A 19,731-nucleotide genomic window follows, 5' to 3' on the forward strand; every position below is an offset into this window, starting at 1 on the left:
ACATTGAAGGTTCACTGAACTGGCTTTCTTAACAAAAATTTCATTAATTCTTTTGTAATGAAATTGTGTAGAGTTTCGAGCGGCTAACAGAACCAGTATAACCCATATTACCCATTTCAAATTTGCTATTGTATAATTCGAGCTCGTTGCTTAAGTCTTTTTTTGATTAGAGAAAGTAATTAATTCAATTATTTAAGGTGGTGTTAATTAAGATGTATATTAAAAGCTGTCCTTAAGTTGAGAAAAGTGGAGATTAGGGAAAATTATGAATTGAATAATTTTTGAATTCGTCAGCTATATATGTACCTGATACAAGCTTGCACCGGTTACTATAAAGAGCTACTGTGGTATGGAAAGAAATGAATTCTGAAACGAAAGCTATAGAGCCAGCTTTGAGAGAACAGGACCTTTATTCTTCTTCTCGCAACACGTCTGTAGGTACTGGTGGAGCAATAGAAAGCATTGGGGACAGAAAAACTCAAGAAGCCTGCAGAGTATATTAAAGCTTTGGTCGTATGATCTACTTTGGTAGCGGCATTACAAAAGATCTTTTTTATCACAGTACAGTGTTATTAAACGTTTTTCTATCTTTAAAATTTCGATTATAACTTTTTAAAAATAAACATCCTGCTGCTGCTAATTAAAATGTAGTTTTATAAATAGTCAGACGAATCTGGTACAAAGTGATTAAAAATAGGCAAGGCATCTTAGGTTGAGATAGGAAATGTTTCTAACAAAACTTTTTCAGGACAATTCCACGCACATGTCCTTTCAAATTACGAATATATATTACACTATACATGAACAAAGGAAAACTTAGGTTACAGTTTTCTTCAATCAGCTTTTAGTAATAAAATGAAGGTTACCATTACTATTACAAATGCCCAAATAATGAATATTTTTCTAGCCTTCGTCTTTCACAACCTACCGTTATAATTTGACCAGTGTTATCAATTTATGTCAATATCTTCGCTCAACTTCATTGGTTTTTGTGTATTCATCGAGTGTGTAGATATAGTGCATATTTGTTTTTTACGGCAGCCAACAGCAGCATCTAAGCTATACAAGGCACGTGTCGTTCGAAGCATAAAATAGGAAACCAAAAGCTATTTACAGTCTCCAAACATTGACGAAAGACTGAAAATTCTTATGTTTATATTTGTTTATATATTTGTATATGTTTTTGTTAATACTCGTAAATGTAAATTTTATTTGCCATTTGGCCGCTGCAGATTACTGTTTTCGGAGCTCAGTCGCTTTTTATTAAACAACTAAGTATGGTAGTGATACAAATTAATGTTTTGAGAAGCTCCTCACTAGATTCTTAAATACTCTCCGGCATAGATCAATAAATATTTCTGCAATATGTATATTTATAAATGCATTTTTTAGCTCAACAGGTAGACTACAAATCCATGCTACACTTTATTTAGGTACGTAGTTTTCGATTAGTACTTTCACTACGAAGTTTGTGACACCGACCGGACTCTTCAGAGATTCTATAAAATTTAGTATACTATATATGTATATAAATGATCAGCGTAGTGAGCTAAGTCCATTAAGTTATGTCAGACTTTTCGTCTGTTTGCTTTTTTTACACCAATAAGTTCCTCATTTGTCAAAGCCGCTGATATCAAACAACTATGGTATAAGTTACCATACAAACTGAACGATCGGAGTCAAGTGCTCGTATGGAAAGCTTTTTCGTTTGACGAGATATTTTCACGAAATTTAGCATGCATTATTGTCTAAGACTTTAATGCAATCACTGAAGAAATGAATCAGATCGGAGCATGTAGCGTTAAGCTGTCATACAAACTGATCGGAATCAAGTCCAATCTCAGAAGTAATTGTTTAGATCGAGTATAGTGCCTTTTTCTGTTTTGTCATATTGAAGTTTATTTTAATTTTTTGGTGCAACTACATACATATGTGCACAACCAAATTAAAGCAATACATTTAAAATTTGCTGATCATAAAACTTTTGTGTTTAAATGCGAATTATTTGAAATTAAATTTTGAAATTATTGTTTGCGTTTGTTTTTAATTTGCACTTTGCATTTATAGACAGTGGCGTGCAAAGTCAAACCGTTCATTTCGCATAACCAAACAGATGTGTACGATTGGTAGCTTTGAAGCTTCTGAGATTAGTTTTAATATTTATAATTCGCCTGAGTCCTTGAAATAGAAGCTTGCTGTGATTAAAACGAAATTATCGTTATTACATGTGATGGATTTTATAGAGTATTTGGTTTATTGAAAAACGCGAATGAATATATTTGTAACTTTTTCATATTTTACTTATATTTGAATTTAAACATCTGTCTATACATGATTGGAGCTTCAATTCGATTAAACTTTTCAAAAACAGAATTAATTGCCATTTATATTTAAGATAAGATTTTCAGTATTTCAATTCGGCTTGAAAAATGAAATAAAGCAGTTTTTAGCCGTTGAAACATTCGAAAAAAAGGGTTTTCGAAACTAAAAAAATATATCTGTTTTAAAATATATATCGGTAGTTGTTTTCCAATCCGACGAATTGATTTGGAAAAATCCTCTGCCGTGATATTCATGAGAGCCTCCTTCGATTCAGCTTTTATATCCTTAAAACGGTGTCCTCGGAGTTTGCTAAATAGCCAGAAGTTACACGGAGGTAAATTAGGAGAAATGGTGGTTGCGGCACGATATTAGTTGACAATGTGGCGAAATGTTCACGAATAACCAATGCAGTATGAGATGGTGCATTATCGCACTTCTTTATTCAATAAATTCAGACATAGTAAAAATCGAAGAATTCACTTTTATAGCCTCACAAAACGACGCGTATCAGAACAGTACTACTAACTTACAGAAACAAAATTTACCGATTTGAAAAACACCCGAAGTATATATTAAAAATTCACCATTCAATTTGATCAGAGTTTTGGGTAGTCTTTTCGTATTTTGTCAATAGGTGTCGTTGCAGTCGTGTATCTCCAGTGCTACCAATCATATTGTGTCATACCATTATAGTGTTGAAATGGTGAGATTTTAAGCTTCATTTAACCAAAAAAAACTTAAATGGTTCGGCCACTTCCGTTCTGGAAATTTCGAAAATTCAATTTACACTGTTGAAAGTTTTTTATTGATAAAATAATGTCTCTAGTTAAAAATGACAAAAAGTGGTCTACCAAAATGAAACATATTTATTTATTTATTTATTTGTTAGTATAAATATAAGTTTGATTAAAAATACGGAAATACTTTTTCGACTACCCAATATATATTATAACATTATATATGGTGTTTTTTTATAGGCACAAAATATTTTAGCTGTCAAATCAGCTGTCAACAAAAAAACATGTACTTGAAAAAATTTTGTTTCCTTGTAGAGAACATGATGACCTGTTGAAAACTTACCTTTGACGAGTAGTTGTTATTCTAGAAATGAAAACAATCCCCAAATAATTTCGAGGATTGCTACCGAATTGACAGTCTTTGGCCGGATGGGAATCTGGGTCAGTTCCAGTTACGCAGTGACTGGGTGTTCTATATTCGAAAATTTGCTAAAACATTGAATGCAATTATATTCGAAAAAAACTTTGAGAGGATAGACAGATGGATACTAGACACCTAATAGCATGCTAGTATTTAGAAACATAAATTATATATTTTTATAATTCAACACAATTTCTAACGAACTTGACTTTCATTTACTGAGTAACACACCTTTTATCATGCATCTAATTAGCTTACCAACTTGCATTATTTATTTTGTGTAGAAGCTGTGATAATATATGTAAGAGTTCTTAAATTAATCTTGGAGCTAAATTGCTATATACAAGTAATACGTTTACTAATGCTGGATAATAAAGTGATGAAGACAATCCGCAATTTTTTTCCTACTAAAGTATTGATTATCAACCTTAACGCTCAAAGAAGTTCAGAAGCTAAGTTCTTTGGAGAATTTGTCACTTTTCAATTAATCAGTGCAAGTGTAAACAAAACTGCTTCGTGTTTTTCTCAGATCCTAACTGATATGGATATTCCGTGATCTTTTTTAAACATTTGCCTCAGTAGAAATAAATCTTAAGCTGTTGTTATGGCACTAAATATCGTGCACTTTTAGTATTATAAAATCGCCTCTAATCTAAGTAATTGTTCCTAATACGATAGCTTTAGGCGAATAAATTGTTTATTCGTTGTTATGAACACATCGAAAAGTCAGTAAGTCATTCCTTTTCGGTGTGAGATGTTTTGTCATTCATTTAGTCCTGAAAAAGAAATATGAAGCTGTATTCATTTTGTAAATGCTTAAACCTCATATAAGTAGTGAGTTCAGAGTGCAGCGAGATTGAAGTGTAACTTGCTACCGCTTCTGGTTTCGAAAAACTTCACAAGTATCGAAATTACGGAAATCATAAGCAGCGCAAATGGAACGTTGTGACACGTACCCGTAAACAGACAAGTGTGCCAATTTATGAATAAAAATTTCCTTTTTTGTTTTTATGCAGTTTTCACATCAATTGCAACTTTTGTTTTTATTATTATGTGGTGGAAAATATTCGAACAGTTAGTTGCGTGAGCGGTGTTTCAGCAAATTTGTACAATGAAACAAAAAGTCCAATAATGGGAGAACTACAAGCATTAAAAGCACGTACACACATATGTATACTCCTATGTACTATTCATGCTATATTATATATGTACGAGCGCATATGTACATGCGCACGCGTAAACTGTATTTCCGGTCGTCTGCGCGTGCACAAAGGCCACAGAAAAGCGTCGCAAAAAGCGCACATTAATACTTATGCTTATACATACATATTTACATATAGATACATTCATATAATTTTCTGGTATATACGATACATACATATATAGAAGAGCCAAATGAACAAAATATTTATCTCATGTGGTATGGGAATTGCCGGAAGTGATAAAGAATAATCAAACAGAAACATACGAGTATATATCTCGCTCTATTTTTTATTGCCTTTTTGTGCGCATTTTATTTCATTTCAGTTTATATTTTCATGTATAAATTGCATTAGTCTCTGCTTCAGAAAATTGATGATTTGACACGGTTTTACCGTTGCCGTTTCTCGGCTAATTCGGATTTATTTGAGTAACTCAGTTATTTATAGGTTGGTTAAGCTTTTACTAACTTCTTAGAAGTCAAATTGGGCATTTTACTGTTTACGTATATAATAACGGTTAAACTCATACATTCTGCGATGAGTATTTGATTCAAATGAATCAGATATAAATCACGTGAGTTTTTCCACACATTCGGAGAATATTCTAAAACTATTTAATTTGGAGGTATGAACCTTGAGGTTACGGGAGGCTTGCTAATTGTAATAAAGGGAACGAAACTGCTTTAGTAAATAAAGTCATAACGAAAACTTGAAAGGCCTTTGCGTAGAGTCAATGCATTTACTCCAAAAATCATTGAATATTTTACAGTATGCAGCATAATACTGGTTTTTATATAAACTTAGCACTTGAAGTGGAAAAATAAGTTTAAAAGTAAATCCAAGACGGTGCTACGAACCAGAAGATTTGTGAAAAAGTTCGCTATAGGTGTAAGGGTTATTTTTCATCGAATTATAAACTTTGAGTTCACTTTGGATTCTCCTAATATCTGACCTATAGCATGGTAGCCAGTCTAATACATAACTTATTCAACCTTCTGTTCGTTTGAATAAACTTCTGCAATTCATCGCGGTTCTAGGAAAACTTGTTCAATCTATCAAATCCTAACTCATTGGACATTATCTTTTTATTTGTTTGAATTATTCAAGAAAGGTGATTTCACAGAACGAGTAGTGAGAGTATAAAAATGTATCAAAGACCACATATTTATACGAGATGTCAAAAAGAAGAAATATGTAGAATGTTGCAAAATTGTAGTCTTCTTTAGTAATAAATTTAATTTCAAAATATATTACGAAATTAAAGAGTTTCTGAATATCGAAACTAATTAACACTATTTAGGAATTCTGTCTAGTGTAAACTTATGTAGGTGGACTCTATAATACATAGTTTCCTTAATAACTGAGAACGCTTATGCTCTAATCTTTTTCGATACTTCAGGTTACAAATGGAGTGCTCCACAAGTTCAATGCTGTCGCCGATTGGGGGATAACTATTATTAGAAAGTTTTTTCCTTCGAAATCTTATAAAAGGAATTAGGATTATCTCAGCTCAGTGAAAGACTTTTCATTTCCCCCACCAGCGGTAAGGTTTGATAGAATCTTCATTGAGTTTATAACACACATATTCCATTTGAAACGCATTTATTTCCTGCTTGGTATAGGTGCTCTGCAATTTTTCACAGTCATAAATTTTGCATGAAGCCCAAAAAACTTCACACACAAAATCCCAACGTGGGGAGAACAAAATTTGCGCTGAGTGCCACTCAATGACTCGCAAGTAACCGTAAAATATTCCTGCTAAATGCGATGATTTCACAAGAATTCAAGCACCAAATGGTGGTGGTATGACGAGAACGGCTGGGAACTCCAAGAATATGAACAAAAAAGACTTTATAATTCAGTGTAAGGTATCACTCATTTAATCAGCCAAGAACTTACCTTGTGACTGTACAACAGCAAGCAGTGAAGCCGCCAGTATCAACAGCAGGCCATTGAGGCCGCGAAGCGCTGGTATTTCCATGCTATGTGCGTGTGCGTCGGATCCGCGCTTAGTATGTGCAGTTCCTTATTCTTGTTGCTATTATTATTTACTTTTATTTATTTTTCACCCACCGTTAAGACAGTTTTTTTAAACAACTTATATTGTGTTGCTGTTGTTATTAATTTTGTAAGCCTTTTGTTTGCCAAAAATTTAGTAATTAATTTTTTGTTACACAAGAACTCATTTATTATTTCTTGCAATGCACTTTTTTCGGCGTGAAAACATGTGGTGATTTCTTATTATATGATTGCTTTTTGTTGATTTTTTTTTTTGCTTTAATTTTTTTATAAGTAATTATTCCTTTGTTATTAACGCAGCACGATATTTTTTATTTAATATTCACATTTTTATAACCCATTCAATATGTAAATACAAAAATTAACTTTTACCGTTATTTTGGGCAAACAAGTTATTACTGAACAAAGATTATCTGCACAGTTAAAAATAAACTCGTTAAAAACAGAAATGGAATATATAAAATGTAATTGTTTTAAAAAATTAAAACAACAGCAGAATTTCTGGCTGCTGTCTGTAAGTGACACGCAGATTATGAGCATAGCATATATGTACAATCTTGTGTCAGAGTTCTCAAGGTTATGCACATGCAAGTCATACACACCAATGGGCATGTACGTATGTAAGCATGCAGGTTGGTTTTGAATGCGTGTGAATGTGTGTAAGAAAGACGGTACACAGTAAAAAAAAATAAAAAAATAAAATAAATAATTAGTGTTGTTGTTGCAGGAAAATATATTGCAAGTTCTTAGGTTTTAAAAGCTTGTGAAAGTTAAAATAAAAATAAACATAAACTTTCTGGAAAGCCTTCACTTTTATATGCATTTTGTTATATTTTGCTATTTTTTATATCTAAGCCACATTTCTACAGATGAAATCACTTTTCAAAAATTTTTAAATAGAAAAAAATCATGAATAATTCTTGGAAAGCTTCAATTTTATAAACTAGTTATAGTGGTATACGGATATATAATTACTATAAATCAAAATTATGTTGGGTACATATTATTCAATTAAAGATTAGAGTACAATTAGTTTTCGATCTTTAATAAAAATTCAACTATAATTTTGAATTCGGTGATGAATATAAGTTCAATAGAGTATACTACTGTGAGCAAAAAAATAGTAAAACTTTTTAATTTAAATTTTGCGCGAAAATCAATTCGTCGAAATATTGGTTGTCAAAAAAGTCTTGCGGTATTTTTATTGATTTTTTTTTTATTGAAATTGAAATGAATTTTTGATGACTTATGCCCAGCTCTTGACCGATGCTACGGTTGCTACTATGCCGGTCTCTTTCGACCAATTCAGCGATTTTATCGCAATTTTCGACGACAGGCCTTCCGGAGCGTGGCGCATTTTCGACCACCTCTACACCGGAACGAAAACGTTGAAACCATCGTTGTGCGGTGGAAATAGAAACTGTATCGGGTCCATAAACTGCACAAATTTTATTGGCGGCTTGAGATGCATTTTTGCCTTTATAGTAGTAGTACTGTAAAATATGCCGTATTTTCTCTTTATTTTGCTCCATGTTTGCGACGCTATAACTCACGAACGACTTAAAAGAAACGGCAATCAATCAAACACGCGTGAAATGAGCTTCCCAAAAAGGTATAGCATGACCCGATGCGACGAATAAAACTAGAACTACGCGCTTTCAGCGCCAACTAGCGAAAATACCGCAAGACTTTTTTGACCACCCAGTATTTGCTTTCTAGGTTGGTATGACTGTCAGTGAAATGTCGAATGTTATTCTCATTGGCTCCATTGGAATATCGGAAGGATCAGTGAAAACCATTTTGAAAGATTATTTGAGCTAAGAAAAATGAAAGCACGATTGGTTTCATAATCACCCTGTTTTTCAAAAACAGCGTCGCGTTAACGTCTGAGAAACAATGTTTTCTGACTACCAGCATGTAATGAAACGTATTACAAAGTCTTACTTATTTTTGCTCATAGTATTGCTTGTTCTAAAGCTGTCGAGAGCTGTTCAAAGACTCATTGAAAACGGACGTCAAATCAAATAGGAAACAGAAAAAGGAGATGCTTACTTAAGCTTGATTTGGAAATTGAAGCTAACTCCAAAAACAGCTAATATTTGAAAAGAAAATTTAATAAAAAAATATCCGATTTACTAACACTAGCTTACTGAAACAGTTATTATTTTTAACAACAATAACTATTAAACTCATAACCCTTTTTTTTGCTTGAATTTTCAGGCATTCATTTTTCTCCACTCATTCCAGCTTCGTTAATGTATTCAATCAATAACGATTGAAAGCACCACAGAATTGAGTTGGTTTGTGTTGCTTAGCTTTGCTCATGTTTGAATTTTAGTTATGCAATAGCTAATAAAGCTGTTGTTGTTTTAATATAGGTGTTTATTAAAAATCTTGTATTATATGTCAGTTAGCAGTATGTTTGTGTATATTCTGGTATTTTTAAAGCGGATTTGACTTTCGTTTTTATAGAAAATTTATTTTATTTGAGTGCTTGGAGATTGAGAAACTGATGTCATATCAGAAACACAATAAAGAGTGATCAAAAGACTACATGATTCAAACAAATTAGAATTACATATATTGACTATTAATTTCATGAAAAATAAGAAGTGTAAGAAACAAAAAATTTATAAAATAAAGATATATGTACAATAAATAAAGTTAAATTAGGTAGTTTTATAAGAAGAAAGATATAAAGTTATTTACTGAAATTGTATCAAATTAAAACGAAATAATATTAAATAAAGTTATACTAAATTTAATTTTAAGACTTCAATAAAGATTTTAAATATTATAAAAAACATTTTAAAATTACTGAAGTCTATTTAAGCTACTACAACTTTACAGATTCCTAAGCACACATCACAAAAAACAACAACGCGAACAACAATTGCGGAAAATCAATAAAACATCATTAAATAACACGAAAAACGTGGCGACCAGTGAAATAAAATATTAGTTTGAAGTGTTATAATCAATTCATTTTATTAACTAGTGATGCTTTTTAATAACACAAAAGTAATTTTCGGCTTTGTCTCCCAGGTCGCTTGCTTTTCATTGCTAGGCTTGTATGTAAATAGGTAAATAAATATACACAAGCATAAGGCATTATCTATCCAGCTAGCAAAGAGATTGCCGAGTTTCGATTAAAACAAAATTTCATTTCACACTATCTGATATAATAATTTATAAACCACTAAGAAAATCATACTCTTATAGACCTGAATCCATATGTATATACCTATACTGAATTGTATATAATATAAATAAGTAGAGTATCTAATGAAAGCAGTCGACACTCTCCATGCCCGCATTGCTTAACTAAACGTCAAGTTACAGCAGCTGAGTGGCAAAACAAAAGACTTGCGAAACAAACTTGCAGACAAAAGCAGCCGAATGAGCAGTTGTTAAGCAAATAAATCGCTTGGTAGGCGTGTACGAATATATACACCAGTTTGGTGACTTTATTATTTAAATTTATGTCTATTTTGTATTTATTTTATTTTATTGAATCGGCTGCTGCGATTTGATGTGTGCGTAAATGTCATCGTAATAAATTATCGAAACTGTTGGTAGAAAATTTTTCAACATTCCTATTGAATCACATTTAGTATAAAAAATAGAAAAAAATTAATCACTGTTAGTATTATAACGCTATTGTTATATATTTCCACTTTTTCTTAATTTTACCTTTACATAAGCCAAGTCTTATGCATTTTGTATTGAAAATAATGTTATTGTTGGGTTCAATATAAGCTTACAAGCTTTTTACAGTTGCAATTACCCAAAGTAACTTTTTTTATTTGCACTAATACTATTTTTAATATTGAAAGTAAGTGGATTATAACAATATATATATGTATGTATACATGTATAACTACAAATGCGGTTATAGTACTTTGCTGTTACATGCTCGCTCCGTACTTTGCTGATGTTGACAAGAAAAATATGTTATTATTGTTTCCATACAAATTAATAAGCAAATGAAATTCAAGAAAATGTAGACGCCGATAACTGCTGTAGCTCTAAATGAACAAATAGAAACAACACTAAGAACCACAACAACATTGAAAAGTAATAAAAATTGAGCGAAGAGATAAGTAAATTGTTCAGACTTTTATATACTATTATATATCATATGTGTTTCAGTTGCTTTATTTTCTGCATACAGACGCATATATGGGCACTTTTATATGTTTCATTTTTCTTGCATGCTTTCATTTGTATGCAAACTTCGTATATTTTTGGTGACTGTTCAGTCAAAATATAACAACAGTGACTTTGAAATAATTTGTTGTTAAAAATCCATTCACAAAATATCACTCATGTATAACCGATTCGAATTAACGATTGTACCAATTCGAAAGATTCAAACACGAAAGCTTTAAATGCACATTATACATATATATGTGTATAAGTATATAGTTGTTATTGCACTACTTTATATTTGTTATTATAAGTTTTGTTGTTGTAATTAATCGAACAATTGTTTCTCAATATTTCGTACCGCACATCAGCGTTAAACCATTCATAAACGCGTTTCGAGTCAAACTAACCTCAGCTTTCGTTGTTGGCCAGCGTCAAGGTAGTCGAGTTGGTATAAAATGTGGCTTATGCTATGGGCTTGGCTCGCAGAGTGGTAGCGCAAGAATTGCTAGCTTTAAAAGAAGCGCTGGTAATGACGAAGAGCCAAGAGCATAAAACAAACTAAGGCAAAGGACTGAAACAAGCAAAAAGCAGAAATGGAGGAAAATACGTGGGCTTAAAAGCTAATTGCGAGAGAAAAATGAGAAACCTCCAACAGAGCAGCTTTCAATAGCCAGAGAGCGATTTTTTAAAAATAGACTTTTTGGGAGTATGAGTTAGGCAGAGTAGTGCAAATTAATAGACTTTGAAGCATACGTTGCACGCAGGTGTCCAAACGTAAGCGACTTGCTTGTAAATCGAAAAAGTGTCGAATTCCAACTTATTAGAAGTTAAACTAGCAAAAAATTAATATTAATGCAGATTTAAATTAAATTGCATATCCTTTTTTTCCCAAGAAGCTGCACACCCAAGTCCTTGTAAAGAAACCCTATTTATTTGTGAAGGGTGTTGTAGTTAGCTTCGATGGAACTGAAGTTAAGTGTTTTGTTGTTTAATACAAATGCGTTAGAATGAATACTGAATTTTAACAACCGGAAAATGACGCGAAAAACAAGTTTTTGAAAATATAGAAGAAGTAAAGTTACATTTAGAAATAATGTCAAAAACTAATTGTCCTTATATTTTTATACAACTATATACTAATTACTAGGTTGATTCCAATGCTACATTCTTCATCTTGTTTTTTTTGTTCGCTATTTCTTTTCCGCGATAGTTTCAAATCTCGCAACGTAAAAATTACTTTCAAATTTAAATTTTTAATACCGCAACTGTTTCAGCTAATTTTAATAATGTATACTTTTTGTTATGTTTATTTCCTACTATCTTTTCCGCCACAGTTTGACCTTTCGAACTTGCGGCAAAAGAGATTTTTGCTAATTCATTTATAAATTATGTTAAAATTAACAAAATTGTGTAATTCAATTATGAAATGGTCTTAAAAGACCTGCAAATACAAGAAAATGCACTCAAGCTATAATTGACAGAGCTAGAGTTGAGTATTTCTTTATTCTGGATAAATTGTAAGTAATTAGTATGTTAGAAACATTTGCGCCACATAAATCCATTAGCCTCATCCATTTGGCAGCGAAATTGATGTACATACGAGATAAGCAAGCTCACAACAAAAATAGGCAAACGACAACATTTAAGCTTAAAACTAGCACAGGCATCTCATAGCCAGTAGCAGTAAACCCTATAAACCATTTTGTGAAACATTTCGCAAGACAAACAAACAGAAAAACATGTAGCCGGCGGAAAACAAGCCAAATTGAATTAAAATCGAAAATAATAGTCGTTTTATAATGCTTTTACAATCTTAAGACATGCCTGTCAACGTGTTTGTGTATTATGTGCTCTCAGTTAATCTTCCAACAGCCAGACAGATATTTGAATCCGAAAATGTAATTTTCGTGCATCATATACATACATGCATCTATCACAATTAACAGCAGCAAAGTGAAGAGTATCTCAAAGCTACCCGATTGTTACCTACGTAAGTACATAGGTAATTATGCATACATATTTATAAATCTGGCTCATCGATCGCGAGTTGTCAATCGTCTATGATCCCACATAAATTGTAAGCTGAAAACCAGCACCAACATACTATACATACATACATAATAATATGAATTGGCTATAAAAAAGTGCATATGCTTATATGTACATATGTATGTGTATGAATATTTTTATGTCTGTGCATCAATAACATCGATCGTGCAGTGAAGATGACGTTTGCCGTGAGAGGAGTTTCACTACACCAAATCTGCCATCACTGTCGCTGCAAATGCATCGATCGTAATTTTTTTATAGCAACAAGGTTGGGGATGTGCGCCATTGTAGATTGTTGGCTTTTTTAAATTTGCCAATTCTGAGTGCAAACAGATAAGAAGTTGGCGTAACGTGCATGTTGTATGCTGCCACCAACCCTTTCACTGCCTTGTTGCACGATTTGTTTCTGTTCCTTTATTTTTAATTTAATATTTAGGTAAGCATGTTTATACATTTGTACTGATGACTAGTTACATACTTATGTACATATTACGATCGCTCGTAAATCGTTTAAGCCAGCACATACAAAACGGCGGAAATTGAACACATTTTCTTGTTAACACACTCATTTAAGAATACTAAAAAATCTCTAGCAACAAGAAAGAGCATTGCTAATAATAATGAGATTTAGTTGCTTAAGTATTTAGATTTTTCTTTCCTTAGAATTATTGTACCTTTATTTATGCAATTGTTTTCATTACAAATATCGACATTTTTTATAGTAAAATTACTTTCAATGTGCATCGAATCTTCACACATTAATTTTACATTTTCTGTGCGAAATGAAAATAGCTCTGAGAAAAATCAATTTATTAAAAACAAAGAAATAATTCAACAATACTTAAACTGTATTAGGCCACATAAAAAAATTGGCAAACATTTAAGATCTACAATGTCGCTATAACAGTTACATAACACGAAAATGCAGCTTCCAGAAAATAAAATATGGTTTGCCTGTTCGATTTGCACTTCATGTGATTAATTCTTATACTTTAAGCGTAAATTTTATGTCACTTAGGGATGTATGAACTGGTAACTAAACGCTGTGCAGCATTTATTGGCAGAGATGCAGCATTTATTTGCCAGAAGTAAACTTCGAAAGGCTTTCTAACAAACCGATGTATGAACTGTGCTCGAAAGCAGTAGCCAAATCTGAAAGTTTTTCAACGAATTCATTGCTAACACCTTTCTCTTCCAAGAGATTCATCAGCAAGTCATAAAGGTACTGTAAAGAAGCCGATATTAAAAATTGTTGGCCATAAATTAGTTTATATCTACTTACGCCATCGAGCACATCACCGGCCACAGCATAAACCTTATCGTTCCATTCACCTTGGTAGATACATATCTCATCAATGCCAAAAATGTCATCTGCATAAATAACCAGAAAATTTAAAGCTCCTTCGGTATTAAATAATTCCATCACTTACTGTATTCGCCCTCTTGTGGAGTACCTTCCAAGAAGGAGCATGTGAATGAAAGGGTTGTGTTGCCCTTAACGATGTCAATTTCAAAACGTGGTTTACTGCGCATCTCACCGATTTCAGCCTTTTCCGCGTTGGGGTCCAACTCAGGTTCGTCTTCAGTATCCACAGTGTGGTTGACATTGAAGTTAATGACAATTCTATATAACACAAATTTTATTAATTACTTGTAAAGTTTAATTCAATTTTTTGTAATTTACTTTTCCTTATCACTCGTCTTGGTTAACTCAACATCGGCGCCATCCAGCTTAACATTGAATCCATCTATTGTTGTGGGAATAGTTTTGATTTTTTGCGCTTTGCGTTCCGCCAATATTTCTTCAGTCAGGAACTCCACAAGTTCCCTTTCGCCTTTAAATTAAAAAATATATACTTTAATTCAAAAACTGTCCGCCGTAATTTCATCACTTTGATATAGGTTATGTAATTAATAATATTTCAACCGACAAAAGGTGTTAAAAATTTCTAACCTTTGGTGTGCAAATGTTTTACTCCACCGCAACCGCAGCTGCAGCTTAAGCTGGGCTTGTGCACATTCAAGACATTGGTGGTGGCACCAGAAACTTCTGGATTCTTGCACATGTGCCAGAGCGTGCGAGTGAAATCACGTTTACCGAAAACATTTTTCAATGCGTTGTTTGAGTTGGCAGCAATCAAACCGTTGCCGAAACGAAGTACAGATTTTGTTAAATTACTCATTGCGAAAGTTTAAAATTTTGAAATTTTAGGGATAAATGCAGCTGCAGATGTTAATTTAACCTCACACGATTTTCTGCTGGTAAATGTCAACTTTGATTTTGCTTAGAGTATGTTCGCCGAAAAAAGTTGTTGCCATTATGTTATTTTTTGAGTATTTCGGTTGATTGCCAAAGATCTCGAGATGACAGGATAGAAAAATAATATAAATCAAACAAAAATTGAGACAATGGTCTCAAGTTAAATAATTAGGAATAGATGATTTATCGACTTATAATAATCACAAATGCTTTGTATGTTGTCAAAAAAGTCTTGCGGTAGTTTTATTCGTCGCATCGGGTCATGCTATACGTTTTTAGAAAGCTCATTTCACGCGCTAACACGTGTTTGATTGATTGCCGTTTCTTTTAAGTCGTTCGTGAGTTATAGCGTCGCAAACATGAAGCAAAATAAAGAGAAAATACGGCATATTTTACAGTACTATGTACTACGATAAAGGCAAAAATGCATCTCAAGCCGCCAATAAAATTTGTGCAGTTTATGGACCCGATACAGTTTCCATTTCCACCGCACAACGATGGTTTCAACGTTTTCGTTCTGGTGTAGAGGTGGTCGAAAATGCGCCACGCTCCGGAAGACCTGTCGTCGAAAATTGCGATATAATCGCTGAATTGGTCGAAAGAGACCGGCATAGTAGCAGCCGTAGCATCGTTCAAGAGCTGAGCATGAGTCATCAAAAATTCATTTCAATTTCAATAAAAAAAAAAATTCAATAAAAATACCGCAAGACTTTTTCGACAACCTAATATTTTACAAATTCGTCTTCTAGAATATAAACAAATAATTGGTAACCCATTTTTGTACCAATCAGCTGATTTTGTTCTAACAATTGGCCTTTAGCTGACGTATGTTTTCTCATGTATTTTCGTTTCTATCAAGGTCCAACAAATAGCTACAAACGTATGTGATTGCGTGAATTTACCACATTTGTAGTCATATAAATTTAAATTGTTGTTACCATGAATAGTTTGGGCGATGATTGCACGGAACTGAAGAAGCAATACGACGCTTGCTTCAACTCTTGGTTTTCTGAACATTTCCTTAAAGGTCGCCATGATGATTCGTTGTGTGCACCGATCTTTAAAATTTATCAAGATTGTGTAAAGGTCAGTGGGTTCCTGTGTCAATGCTTAACGAAAAATTACAAAATTTTCTTAAATTGAATTTAGAGAAATAAAATGTTTCTTAATTTTACAGCGAGCAATGCGGGAGCAAAAAATTGAACTTCGAGAAATCGATTCAGAAATCAATACCGGCGAAAAGGAGCAACAAAAACCTGACCACACAAAGAGTTGACCGATATTGAATAGTGATCTCTCCACGACTGCAACGACGAAATCATACGATTCTGGTGGTACTGGCACACCAACCAGTTTGGCTGGTTACGACGAGTATCCTATTAAGAAAGGTTCATACAAAAGGGACAATTCTGTATCGTAATTTGTCGTATTATTACAATATGTTTGTATACAATAATGTTCAACTTAGCAATAATGTACTATACATATGTATATCTAAAAAAATTTATTCAGTATCGCAGTATTCCGCGATTCAGGTAAATTAACAAAGCATAAAACAGTAGCGCTTTAATATTGTATGTAAACACTAAAATTAAACTTAAGTATTAAATAAAGTTAATTTTCATTGTAAATGTTTTGAGAAAATAAACGTTATTTAACGTAAATCTTTATACTGTTACTTAATTTTAACTTCTGTCATTCCCATGAATGTTATTTCTTCCAGATAACTGCTACGTTGTCTACAATTCCGTTCATTGTGACCCTTTCTTTTACACAACAGACACGTGATTATCTTGTCACCTCTGTTGACAAACCCAACGCTATGATGCCTGCACCACTCCGCGCACATCAATTCTGTATGTCCTTTCTGCAAACAGATCCAGCAATGCTGGTTTGCTTGATATATTTTACACTCATGCTCTTCCGTCTGTGTGCAGCGTCTGCAATTTTTACAATGCACATAGTTAGGCTTGACGCAACACCCACAAAGCTCACAGTGGCGATAAGTGCTGCCATTTTTTGCCGGACAATTGCCACATTTAGCACAATGACGGTTTTCTAAGGCTGTGTAACGCTGACATAAGGCACAATATTTGTACTCCTCTTCAACCGGCAAATGTAACAATTCCAAAGGTACATTCGTGAAAACACGTACTGGCGAACCAAGCTTGCGACACTTCTCGCCTACATTAGTGTATGCGCAGTGATTGGTGTAATTAACCTTGTAATCACACATGCGCATATGCGGCATTTCTTGCTGTATGTAATGTTCGGAAAAATAAGGAAATATCCAAAATATTGGCAAAGGTTGATGAGGTAGGTTGTTCATTAAGTTGAATGTATGCGTAAGCTGTCTCAAAGTGCCGGCTATCGGTTCTGTTCGACAACCAAAAGGCGGATCCGTAAATATTAACAGCTTTTCTTTGCTGGCAAAGAAAAGTTAAATAAATATTGCTATAATAAAAACAGTATAACGTTACATTATCCAACGTACTTACGGTGTACACTTTAAAAACTCTTCGAATATTAAACTCTGCTGTTTGTCGAAAAAATGGTTGTTACACATATTATACCAGGCAAAATTTTTATCGTCATAGAAAAAAAATAGGCGATGATCAAAATCCAATAAAAAGCTTTGTATCTCGGAGAAATTATTAACTAAAAAAGCGTGCAAACGCGGAGCACCCATACAGACCACCTTACTACAATTTGACATGAAAATCATATATTATTAAAACTTCATTAATATGCCTGTAGAAATATATCTTTACTCACGTTATACCCAAGTTCTGAAAACACTTTCCGAAGAATTTTAACGCCTTGTCATCGAAGAAATATTGCGCTTGCGATTTATCATCATCCATTGGGCGTAGGAACCGAGTTGGATCGCAAAGCAGATCATTTGTTAAATTCCATACCATTTCATGACCGACATGCAATGCTTGGTCATCACGTAGTAATGGTACATTGCAATGTAGGCAGTAATGAAGACAGTGATCGTGGTATCCTGCCAATAACTAGACAACTTTATTAGATGTACATATGTAAATATAATTCAATCATCGTTGGCTTACCTTTTGCCGTTCCTTCTTGTAAGAATTAATGTAACACCGTAAATCATAACGCTTTGCCAATTTCTGTGGCGTTAATTGTTCTGCTGACAGCTGAAAGCTGCATAAACGTTTATCCCGATGCGCTGCACAAGCATAATAAGCAAATGCTGGTTTATCTGCCAATTGATCGCATGTTTGGAACAACAATGTTGGTCCATGTGGGCAGTGTGGATGCCGAACACCATGTTCTTCATCGGGATACACTATTTGTAATTTGTTGGCGTTTTCCATTTCAAAATGTAATGTATTCACTGATTTTCTTGTTTATTATTGTCCTGAATTAGATAATTATCTCTGACTTAAATGCTATTTCTACATCTGTCTCTTCAAATTATAAACTGAAAAGGCGGCTTTACAAGCTTTCTGACAGTTAAACAGCTGTTTACTGCAAAAGCTTTTGTATAGTTGCTGTTCGAACGTACTTATAGCAGAGAATGTATAAACTTATTAATTTATAAATTATATAAATTATTTTTTATTTAATTTTTCACGATTTTGTAAAAAAATTATGTTTTTATCGTTTTTCTGAAAAAAAAGAAATGTTCATATGATATAAGATCACGCATACATATGTGACTCCGAGAATGCTTTTTTACATTATCTGTGTGACTTTGTATATTTTTCTTCAAAGCATTTTTCTTTATTCATTCTGGCATGAATTCAGTCGTTTTACATATATTGTTACGAATTTACTCTTGCTAGTTTATTTTGCTAGGTTCGTATCTCTGGATTGACACAAAAAATCAACACTGTTTAATTTAATTCAACAACTCTTTATTTCACAACTCGTCTACACTATAGCAGTTTACTCTTAGCACTGATTGATTACGTTGGCGCTGCCACGGCTTATATAGCCACGCACTTCTCGCTGATGCCGACGTGTCCTTCTAGAATATCGCGTCTGGAAATTACCAGAACATACGGCTATACGGCGCCAGACGCAAGCAGACAGTCGCGGCGCCAGACTCAGATATTGTTTACCTAGACAAGCAGACAGTGCGGCGCCAGATGTCTATTGTTTCGACGAGCAGACAGCCGTGGCGCCAGATGTCTACAACAAGACAAATGCTATTCCATATACCTACAGCTATTGTTCATAATCAGGGATGCATATAGTAATACAAATATAACTTAATACTACTTTTGTAACACTGCCCTCCACTAAAGCCTAATCGTCCCGATTAGGCACAAATCCTCTTGAACCAAATGGGGCGAGCCTCTCCAAATGTACTACTTTCATTTTACATCGTGCTTTTCCATTTCTTTGTATGCGGTACACCACGTCATTAAGTCGTTTCATCACCATATAGGGTCCTTCCCAGGCTGTCTGCAGTTTCGGGGACAAGCCTTTCTTTCGAAGTGGATTGTACAACAGGACCAGATCACCTTCTTCAAAACCTTTTGAATTTGCCGCTTGATCGAACCGGTCCTTCATCTTATTGCTCATCAGATGCGT

General features: G+C 33.4%; 4 protein-coding genes across 11 annotated transcripts in view; 1 reads left to right on the top strand and 3 right to left on the bottom strand.

The window, feature by feature from the left end:
* LOC105233013 (mucin-22) overlaps positions 1-11,410 on the bottom strand; it is a 107,692-nt gene extending 96,282 nt beyond the window's left edge. The window contains exons 1-2 of one of the 8 annotated variants that reach the window (XM_029553299.2): positions 11,261-11,410; positions 6,582-7,114 (exon numbers count right to left, since the gene is read on the bottom strand). In XM_029553299.2, coding sequence (XP_029409159.2) covers positions 6,582-6,663 — 82 coding nt within the window. In that variant the 5' untranslated portion in view covers positions 6,664-7,114; positions 11,261-11,410. Of the gene's footprint in view, positions 1-6,581; positions 7,115-10,394 lie in introns of all 8 variants that reach the window. The other 7 variants (XM_029553300.2, XM_029553298.2, XM_029553297.2 and 4 more) reach the window with 7 other exon arrangements.
* Positions 11,411-13,691: 2,281 nt separating this feature from the next.
* On the bottom strand, positions 13,692-15,188 carry LOC105233009 (complement component 1 Q subcomponent-binding protein, mitochondrial). Its single transcript, XM_011214933.4, has 5 exons — positions 14,857-15,188; positions 14,587-14,737; positions 14,333-14,526; positions 14,185-14,273; positions 13,692-14,127 (listed from the first exon to the last, which is right to left on the bottom strand). The coding sequence occupies exons 1-5, from the start codon at positions 15,083-15,085 to the stop codon at positions 13,978-13,980; spliced, it is 813 nt and encodes a 270-aa protein (XP_011213235.2). The 5' UTR covers positions 15,086-15,188; the 3' UTR covers positions 13,692-13,977.
* Positions 15,189-15,995: 807 nt separating this feature from the next.
* Positions 15,996-16,826, top strand: LOC105233010 (TP53-regulated inhibitor of apoptosis 1). Its single transcript, XM_011214934.4, has 2 exons — positions 15,996-16,248; positions 16,340-16,826. Exons 1-2 carry the CDS (start codon positions 16,102-16,104, stop codon positions 16,436-16,438), a joined length of 246 nt encoding a protein of 81 aa, XP_011213236.1. The 5' UTR covers positions 15,996-16,101; the 3' UTR covers positions 16,439-16,826.
* On the bottom strand, positions 16,635-18,848 carry LOC105233012 (rRNA N6-adenosine-methyltransferase ZCCHC4). The gene is made up of 4 exons (XM_011214935.4): positions 18,237-18,848; positions 17,938-18,179; positions 17,661-17,864; positions 16,635-17,588 (listed from the first exon to the last, which is right to left on the bottom strand). The coding sequence occupies exons 1-4, from the start codon at positions 18,504-18,506 to the stop codon at positions 16,838-16,840; spliced, it is 1,467 nt and encodes a 488-aa protein (XP_011213237.2). The 5' UTR covers positions 18,507-18,848; the 3' UTR covers positions 16,635-16,837.
* Positions 18,849-19,731: the final 883 nt, after the last annotated feature.

This window comes from Bactrocera dorsalis, chromosome 3 (genome assembly GCF_023373825.1).
Source record: "Bactrocera dorsalis isolate Fly_Bdor chromosome 3, ASM2337382v1, whole genome shotgun sequence".
Classification (NCBI taxonomy): Eukaryota; Metazoa; Arthropoda; class Insecta; order Diptera; family Tephritidae; genus Bactrocera; species Bactrocera dorsalis.

What these genes read in the sequence shown, in the direction of transcription:
- LOC105233009 (XM_011214933.4), bottom strand. Translation starts at nt 15,085, where the DNA reads ATGAGTAATTTAACAAAATCTGTACTTCGTTTCGGCAACGGTTTGATT. An exon ending in TCCACAAGAGGGCGAATACA is followed by an intron (nt 14,274 to 14,332) that starts GTAAGTGATGGA and finishes TTATTTATGCAG; the next exon opens with ATGACATTTTTGGCATTGAT. An exon ending in CCGGTGATGTGCTCGATGGC is followed by an intron (nt 14,128 to 14,184) that starts GTAAGTAGATAT and finishes GCTTCTTTACAG; the next exon opens with TACCTTTATGACTTGCTGAT.
- LOC105233010 (XM_011214934.4), top strand. Translation starts at nt 16,102, where the DNA reads ATGAATAGTTTGGGCGATGATTGCACGGAACTGAAGAAGCAATACGAC. An exon ending in TTTATCAAGATTGTGTAAAG is followed by an intron (nt 16,249 to 16,339) that starts GTCAGTGGGTTC and finishes TTAATTTTACAG; the next exon opens with CGAGCAATGCGGGAGCAAAA.
- LOC105233012 (XM_011214935.4), bottom strand. Translation starts at nt 18,506, where the DNA reads ATGGAAAACGCCAACAAATTACAAATAGTGTATCCCGATGAAGAACAT. An exon ending in TTTCAGAACTTGGGTATAAC is followed by an intron (nt 17,865 to 17,937) that starts GTGAGTAAAGAT and finishes GTCAAATTGTAG; the next exon opens with TAAGGTGGTCTGTATGGGTG. An exon ending in GAGTTTTTAAAGTGTACACC is followed by an intron (nt 17,589 to 17,660) that starts GTAAGTACGTTG and finishes TTTCTTTGCCAG; the next exon opens with CAAAGAAAAGCTGTTAATAT.